General features: G+C 41.0%; 1 protein-coding gene across 2 annotated transcripts; it reads left to right on the plus strand.

Moving 5' to 3' along the window:
* Window positions 1-1,833: 1,833 nt before the first annotated feature.
* RPL22L1 (ribosomal protein L22 like 1) lies at window positions 1,834-5,905 on the plus strand. 2 transcript variants are annotated; one of them, XM_046657868.1, is made up of 4 exons: window positions 1,834-1,868; window positions 3,602-3,694; window positions 3,863-3,984; window positions 5,645-5,905. In XM_046657868.1, the coding sequence occupies exons 1-4, from the start codon at window positions 1,860-1,862 to the stop codon at window positions 5,787-5,789; spliced, it is 369 nt and encodes a 122-aa protein (XP_046513824.1). In that variant the 5' UTR covers window positions 1,834-1,859; the 3' UTR covers window positions 5,790-5,905. The 2 variants fall into 2 exon arrangements, with proteins under 2 accessions (XP_046513824.1, XP_046513825.1); XM_046657869.1 differs by having other exon boundaries at window positions 1,839-1,868; window positions 3,605-3,694.
* The last annotated feature ends 3,017 nt before the right edge of the window (window positions 5,906-8,922 follow it).

Consider the following 8,922-nt stretch of genomic DNA (forward strand, 5'->3'; position numbering starts at 1 on the left):
CATACATTAGAAATTATCTATAAAACTTATTTTACCCAGTTTTTTAAGGTGGCTACATATGGAGGGGCTTCTCTGTGAATCTAATCTGCCATATTGTCTTTCTATATTTTATTTTACTGATCTATTCAGCTCCAGTATCATGTAAATTCAATGACTGGTGTTTATAATGTAGTAGAAATATATCATATTTTACAGTATCTTATACTTGAATAGCTGGAAAGACAACTTTCCCTCTTCTAAATTGTCTTGGCTGTGTTGAGACATTTATTATTTCATATGTTTTAGAATCTGTTGTCAAAATAAAAAATACCTGTGGGGTGTGGACAGGCCTTGTGTTAATATATACTTTGTGTGTATTATTTGGAAAGAATTGAGTTATTTATAATATTTAATCTTACCATCGGCCCATTTCTGGTGAATATTTTTCTTAAGATTTTTCTTTCCTAATTAAGAGAAATCTTTTTTTTCCACTATAGTTTCTAACTACTTATTCTGAGATTACTAGTTATTTTGAAACACATATGTTGTTTTTAATATTCCCTTTGTACCAATGGCTTTTTAGTTCTTAAGGGGTTTTTTGTCATGACATGGAAGGCTGCCAAAAACAAGCAAAATAAAATAATAAGTACCTCAGTTAATGGATTATTTTCAAAATATCCAATAGTACAAGGATCATTTCTGCTCTGCAGCCTGGGCAGCTCTTGAGGAGAAAATACCAATTGCTCTTTTTTTCCCTTAATGTTTGAAAAAGAAATGAAATTATTGTGATTCTTGACGCAACCAGCCAAAAAATCTTCTTGAAATGGATTTCTTCTAGGAACTCAACACCTCTATTCAGACCCTACACGTCATATACTTCATTAAAGCATAGTTCCCACTATTCCTAATTGCTGTCATAAAGGACACACAGTTTTCACTTTCTAGGGTCACTCTCCAAATTAACAAAAGCCCACCCCATCCTCATCCCTGCCCCCTGCTATGATAATTTCACCTCCACAAAAAATATTGCAAAACGCTGAGAGGCATGCCACTTTTCTAATCAAACGTCAGTTTACAATCCTTCAAAGCTCAAAAGCTATTTTTTCCTTTTGTCATCAAGACTGTCAGCACCCCACATCCACCCTTGTGTGCCTTGTACATTTTAGTATTTAGGTCTTAGCAAATATTCGTGGAATTTTAATTAGGAGGCATTTTGGATGGCAGTCAGGAGTCCTAGGGTTAACTCTAAAACCCATGATAAAATAGAATAAATTATACCCAGCGGTGAACAAGTGAGCAGTACGTGTTTTTCTCTTAAAGGTTTATTTTTTCTTTTCGAGAACCCAGTTTATTTTGATTCCCCCGAAACACGGGTTTCCCTCAACAGTCATCTAGAAAACAAGACTTACAGACAAAACATAGACATAGAAATAACTTTTTCGCTGAAGTATTATAATTGCAATATAAGCCAGCCAATCCCAAAGCAACCCGAGACACTGCCTTGCCCGGATTGGAAAGAAGATCCAGGCGATTAGTGAAAGATGATTTGTGCATCCCTCGGGTGTGTGTATCTGGGAGGGGTCTCCCAGTAACAGCAGAGGCGACTGTGGTCAACGGGCGTGTACCGTCACCAGCGGAGAACCGAGAATCCTTTCAACCACCGCCGGAGGCGAGCGCTCCCAGGAAACCTGACAGCCTACCGACCCGACGCTCCCCAGCCACGCCTCCGGTTTCCTCGGCTACTGGCCTCCGCGCTCCTCCCCAACGCCTCTTCCGGGAGGCGGCGAGCTTACGCTCTCGGCGCGTGACGCAGCACGCTTCGGTATAAATAGGGGCCGCGCGCCGCCACTTCCTCTCTGCTCGCACGGCCGGCTTTCAAGATGGCGCCGGTGAGTGAGCGGCTGCTTGGGGGGCGTGTCTTACTCCGATGTGGATGGGTTTTGTAACTAACGAGTTGAGGACGTCGCATTCGAGATATAGAAAGGGTAGAAATGCAGACTGGGTCAGGGACGCGACCAAGATGTAAAGATTCTGAGTTCTTTCTCCGAGATTCCTGGGGCCTGCCACGAGGTCTGGTGGAGCTGGAGCTGGGCCCGGAAGTGGTTTGGGGGGGCGGTCGTGGGAGCGCGGGGAGGAGGAGGCACGACGGTGGCCGGGGCTCGTGGGCCAGCGTTCTGCCTGTTTCTTTGCTGCCTCGCGCCTGGTGTTGCTGCTGCTCCCCTCTTTGTTTGCACCAGGAAGGAACTGCGGGCTCCCGGGCGGCTCTGGCCTTGCCTGCGCGGAGGGCGCCGCGGTGGCCGAAGTTTCAGAGAACTTTATAGCAAGTCGCGACTCTTAGGCCTTTATAAAAGCATACTACAAAGACTTTATTTCCAATATTAATAAGGGAACCAGTAAGATGTTAAAACCCGTCCAGAGAGCATTTGAAAAGTTAGGTGTTAGCTGTGTCGGCAATTTACCAAAAAATGTTAGGTTAGAACTGCTGGGTTACATACAAAGCTAGATAATGTCCAAGAGAGCCATCAACCCTCTCGGGTTATCTGTTCACCGGGCAGAAATTATTTCCGTCTCCTAAATTAACTAATGCTCCCAACAGAGCTGTAAATTGCTCAGTCAAGCCCAGCTCCTAGTAATCTCTTACCAGTTCTAAGTTTTGGATAGTTGTTTTTTGGCACAAAGTTACTCGACTAACTGAGAAAGGTAATTGGTATTAGTACCTGGTAACCATTTGGGTGGATCTAATTGGAAGATGACGTTCTCAGATAAATACAGATTTTCTTTTTTCACTACGTTGCCTGCACGTCTATTGTTAGTGGCCACAGAAACATTTTACTTGTGTAGCCTTATTAGGTCCTATTGGTCTAAAAAGTTTTGGGTGTGAAAAACAAGTTCTGTATGTTTTGAAAATTAAAAAAGTCTTGACCAGACTCAGGTCCCCCTCCCCTCCCATTCCTTACATAAATATAGCAGCATAAGGATTGAGTTGTGGGGATGTAAGTGGGTGAAATATCATAATCTGGCATGGGATTGAATTGTATTAGGTGGTGTACTGGTGTTCTCCAGCTGCAGTGGGGATAGCAGTAGAAAAGCAGCGCCTGGCCTATGGTAAACAGTACCTGGTAATTTAAAATTGAACATCAGTCTGGAAAACAATAAACAGCCATAAAGCTTCTCTTGAACAAAATGGGTTTGATTAGAGGTTCAGACCAACCTGGGTGGGTGTTTTAGTTAGCTTGCTGTGGAAAGTAGATTGGTCCCCTTAATCTTTTCCAGTTGTAAAAATAGGATTCCTTGGAATCTTCTGATGAAGGAAACTAACAAATACTTTGAGCTCAGAAGTTTTGCATTTGTGAGACACTGTTGGGGTCAACAGGGAAAATTTTCATCGGATTTTGAAAAAACTTAGTATAAACCAAGTTAAGAAGGTACCTCTCCCCTTCTGACAGGCTGATTAAAAAAAGGTAGTGTATGTCCTTTATCAAGCAATTTTTAGAATTTTGCACTATTACATATATATAACCTCACAGTACATTATGCACCGTTGCACTGGGACAAATTTTTAAATTTTGTATATAAAGTGGATAAATTGTTTTAGAATCCTAATTATGTTAATTTTCTGTAGCAGAAAGACAAGAAGCCTAAGAGGTCAACCTGGAAGTTTAGTTTGGACCTCACTCATCCAGTAGAAGATGGAATTTTTGATTCCGGAAACTTTGTAAGTATTACTCTACTGAGCTTGTTTTTATCATTGTAGTAGAGTTCTTGATAATGATTTAAGTATGTAATACTTGAATTTAACCTAAGCTCTGTTCCTAGGGTACCTTCCCTAGTGAATATCTAGGGTTTTCTTCCCTAGTTTTGCATTTTTTATGTTTTAAAATAGGAACAGTTTCTCCGGGAGAAGGTTAAAGTCAATGGAAAAACTGGAAATCTTGGGAATGTTGTTCACATTGAACGCTTCAAGAACAAAATCACAGTTGTTTCTGAGAAACAGTTCTCTAAAAGGTTGGTATTTATTTTCCATAATTTGGTGAAATTATGGTAGTTGTGGACTATTTTATAGACTAATCCTGATATTCTTCATATATAAGAATGCATATGTTGATTAGGTTAGTGAGACTTCAAAAGTGCTTTGAACTTAAAGACCTACATGAATGGAAAACATATTCAGTAATAGTGCCAGTTACTTAGGCTGGTTGCCAGTGTAATTTATTGCTGAAATACAGGCAAGTTATGTCCTGGGCTCCTGTCCAGTGAATTATAGGCTCTGTACTCTAAATCGTATATAAGCTTTAACAATGTTAGGTGCTGTAATATTAGAATATATTGCTAGAAACGTGTCTAATGTGTAACATGGGAGTAATGTTCAACTTAATATAAGCATTTATATTTTTAAGGTTTGGTTGTTTCTTTAGTAGAGGCAGTCAATGAAAGGTAAAGTCTCTAACATTGCTGCCAGTTTCAGTTCATTCAGTTTACTCAACAAGTGTGAAATACTTTACATGGCAGCACTGTTGTAGGACTGGGTAGCTCAGTGAACAGCAAAGTACTCACCACCAAGGAATTTAAATTCTAGTGGAGAAATGAAACAATGAAATGCATTGTAAGTAGTTGATAAGTACTGTGTATGTGCATAAAGAGGGTTGCAGGGTTGATGTTTTTAGATGAGGTGGTCAGAGAAAGCACCTAAATGAAATGTAGTGAGCAACGCAAATTAGGGAATTGATCATTGTAGCTGAAAAAGACTGGTGGTGGAAACTGAAGATTTAGGAGCCTATTGTGGTGAGATGGTGGCTTGGACTAAGGTGGTAGCAGTGTATTCTAACTGTATGGTCATGGATCAGTCACCAGGGATTTGGAGATGAAAGGTCATATCTGTCCTCAAATAGACGTGCAGATGATTATAAAATTCAGTACTCTAATTGCTGTATTGAAAGTAGAGATAGGGAGGGCACGAGAATTTGCAGAGAACCTGAGAATGAGCATAGTATTGCCAGTGGAATGAGGTATTCCTAGCAGAGGGAGCAGCATTAGAAAGGGTAGGGAGGCTCGAGAGGAATGCTTGGTTCAGCATTACTCTAAAGTGTAAATGGCGCAGAATGGCTGGAGTGATGTTTTTAGACCATGCTGAAAGCTTTTTTATAAGGTCTGAGCCGTATGCTAGTTGGGAGGCTGTCAGTAATCTTGAACTTGTAAGTGGATTCAGCCCTTTTGACAGGTTGCCTCTTGCTGATCCAACGCAGGATTGAGGTTAAGGAGGTTGATCCTGGTGAAGGGAATGTTGACATTTAGTATATAAGATACTTTGAGAATGAAATTGTATATTGTTTAATTTAAAAGTGTTGTGGATGTGGCAGTAACACTAAAAAGGAAGCTACTGTTACTGCTCTCCTGTGTACTGGCTTCTAACAAACAGTATCAGTTTATTTTGGGGAGGTGAGAGAATAAGGGTTTTATAGGGCGTACACTGATTATAATTGAGGTTGAGAGGTTACCTTACTTACACTGGTATCCCTGGCAACCTTGCATAATACTTAATACAAATGAAAGAAAATAGTTGGGAGGGAACTGAGGACACAAAGGATGAATATTATAAATGCGTTTCTTCTATCTAATAAGCCTTTACATAGTAGGTATTAATGAAATTCATGTTTTTATTTTAAAGGTATTTGAAATATCTTACCAAGAAATACCTTAAGAAGAACAATCTTCGTGATTGGCTTCGTGTGGTTGCATCTGATAAGGAGACTTACGAACTTCGTTACTTCCAGATTAGTCAAGATGAAGATGAGTCCGAGTCTGAGGACTAGATGAAGCCCCTCCTTGTAGAGCTTTGCTGACTAATAAAGCAAATGAATCCTACAAGAGAAAGAAACACTTAGAAATGGACATTCAGTTTATCAGTGAATAAAAAACATACTGTTTAGCTTCTGTCTCTTGTTTAAATAATTTAAGTATATGCTGTTTACAGGATGCTGGCTTTCCTTTGATAGTTTCTGTAAGCAATATTTAAATAGCTTATAGCTAGTGGATTTTTTTCCAGGATTTCTAAAATTTATTGCTTTTATCAAGTTAAAGTGTTATATAGGAAATAATGAAGTACAATTTTGGGTATAACTGTATAATATATAATTTACTTAGCCATTTGGAATCCTTCCTGTCTCCTTTCTCAATCCCCCTCACTGATCATTCTGAACGTGTTGGTCATTTATTGCTTGAAGCTTGTCTGGATGGACCTTCCCCCCAGTAAAGTTGCCTTTGAGGGCTTGTTCAGAATGGTTTGGCACAGTCCCAATTGCAGGTGGGAGGGGAGGTCCTAGAGCCAGATCAATTTCTTGGTTTCCCAGTGGTCCCAGGTTACGTGGTGCCTTTTTCTACTTTTAATCTGAAAATGGTGGTATCAGTATCCCAGGTACTTAGGTGGATTAGGTGGGCCCTGATACCACTAGACTCATGTCGCCAAATAGGTCTGGACCATTACCACTTAATACACAGATTTACATAATTGGTTTTGGGAATGTGTGAAATACTGATTTCATTAAGAGTTTTAATTCTCTTGATTATTTTCTCAAGAGCTTGTTTTGATGGTCTGCAATGTTATGTACTGCTGTGGTGTAGCAACTCCTTGGTTCTTTCCCAGACGATTGTAATAACTTACTAACAGCTCTCCCCCATTCTTTGAATTGTTCATGTTTTCCACCAGTAGTCACCAAGATCCTACTGTGCCTGCTCTGCTGAGCATTAAGAATACAATGGAGTAAAACTCAGCCTCCTCTGGGATGGTGAGGTAAACACTGACCAAATAACATAAAAGCTGTTCAGTACAACAAAGGAGGGGTTTATAAAAGGAGTTTGATCTAGTCGAGGAAGGTTACTGAGGAAAAGTCTAACCTGATCTGGCACAGGAAAGGTAATACCTGGGTAAAGAGCAAGGATGTTAGAGCTGGAACGGCATAGGTCAAGTTCTCAGGACTTGGGGAATCTGGTTGGCATAGAGTACCTCTGCAATAGAGTGATTGGTTATGTGAAATATCTGGAAGGTAGGCACAAAGGAGGCAGTGCAGGACAGAAGTCTTATGTTTTAAGAGGCTACTTAATTTAAATTGGAGGGTGATGTGATCCAGTTAGAGGTGCATTTTGGAAAAGATCGGTTACTGTGTTGTGGAGAACAGTATTCAGTGGGGTCACATTGGATGTAACAGACAGGCTATGGCAGTATCCTGTGGATGATGGTAGACAGGACTGGGGTATTGGAGATGGGGAGGAGTAGGTTTTAGATTTTTCAAAGGATAAAATCTGTGGGACTTGGGATGGACATTGGTGGTGAGGGAGAAGTGTCAAGGATAGCATACAACTAGCTAGATGGTGGCGTTGGCTGAGTTGGGTCACAATGGAAGAAGGCAAGTACGTAGGGAAAAAGTTCAGTTTGGGCCCTACTGAGTTTGAGGTCCAGAAGATGTCAAGCATGCCGTTGAATATATAGGGCTAGAGTTCAGAGTAAGGATGTAGGTGGCGTCTGCCCGTCTTCTGCACATCGGAAGTAATAAACAGTGGTGGGGGTGAAATTGCCCATGGAGAGTGTAGAGTGAGGATCCAGTGTTGCAAATATCAACTGCTGTCTTCATTCCTCTTCTAGAGTAATCTTTCAAATAGATCTGGTTGTGTTATTCACGTGTTTAAAATTCTTTAAAGTGCTATAACATTTATTTTGTGTGCTAGGGCCTGGGTACACTATGCCAAATAAGATATGCATGCCATTAAGGAGTTGGCAGGTTAGTTGAGACAAGCAGATTCGTTTATGTAATTTACTGAGAGCCAACTGCATGCTAGGATTTGGGATACTCCAATATAAAATAGAAACACTTGTCTTTGTGAAGCTTTTACTCCAGGGGAGGAAGACAGACAATAAAGTAAAATGTATGGTCAGTGGTGGTAAACGCTATGAAGAAAAATAAGGGAGTTCGGGAGTGTAGGGAGGAAGGAGTGTTGCACTTTGAAATAGGGTCAGGAAAGACTACTGAGGAGGGCTCATTTGAGTAAAGACTTAGAGGAGCTAATGGATCCAACTAGATATCTGGAGGAGAAGCACCCAGGCGTAGAGAACAGCAGAACAAAGGCAGGAGTGCTGCTGGTATATTCAAGGAACCACAAAGAGGCCTCTGTGAACCTAGCTGAGTGTGTGATGCAGAGTGGAAGGAGGCGAAATTAGAAAGGTGTTGGTGTGTGTATGTGCATGGGAGGTAGGGGGTTGGGTGTATTAGTTCCATTACATCAAAATGTGGCTTAAAACAGTCAACTTAGTCTTAGTTTCTGAAGATTGGGGATCTAAGGAGCAATTTAGCTGAGTGGTTCTGGTTCAGGGTTTCATGAGGTTGCAGTCATGCAAAAGTTAGTAAACTGCTGCCTGTTTTTGTAAATATAGTTTTGTTGGAACGCAGTCATGCCCGTTATTTTTCTTAATGTATGCAACACTAGAGTTAAGTAGTTGCAAAAGGGACCATATGGTCTGCAAAGCCTCAACTATTTACTATCGGGCCCTTTAAGAAAAACTTTCCTTTAGTCTTGACTGGAGCTGGAGGATCAGCTTCCAAGCTCACTCAACAAGGCCACTGGTAGAAGAATTCAGTTTCTTGGCAGGTGGACTCTGCGTGAGGCTGCTCATGATCTGGCAACTGGTTTTACCCAGAACGAGCAATCCAAGTGAGAGGGAGAAAGCAACCAAGATGGAAGCTGTAGTTTCTATAACATAATCTCAGAAGTAACATATCATCACTTCTGCTTATTCTATTGAACACACAGACCAACCTTGGAACAGAGTGGGAGGAGGTCACATGAGAGTTGAAGACCAGGAGGTGGGGATCATTGGGGGTCCATCCTGAAGGCTGGCCACTACAGGGGTGTCAAGTAGGGAGAGCCTTGTAGGCCCTTCTAAGTGCTTCAGCT

The sequence above is a fragment of the Equus quagga genome, chromosome 4 (genome assembly GCF_021613505.1).
Source record: "Equus quagga isolate Etosha38 chromosome 4, UCLA_HA_Equagga_1.0, whole genome shotgun sequence".
Taxonomy (NCBI): Eukaryota; Metazoa; Chordata; class Mammalia; order Perissodactyla; family Equidae; genus Equus; species Equus quagga.

Bases quoted from the DNA above. Each gene is read 5' to 3' on its own strand.
- RPL22L1 (XM_046657868.1), top strand. The intron at 3,695-3,862 runs GTAAGTATTACT...GTTTTAAAATAG, and splicing joins TTTTTGATTCCGGAAACTTT to GAACAGTTTCTCCGGGAGAA. The intron at 3,985-5,644 runs GTTGGTATTTAT...TTTATTTTAAAG, and splicing joins GAGAAACAGTTCTCTAAAAG to GTATTTGAAATATCTTACCA.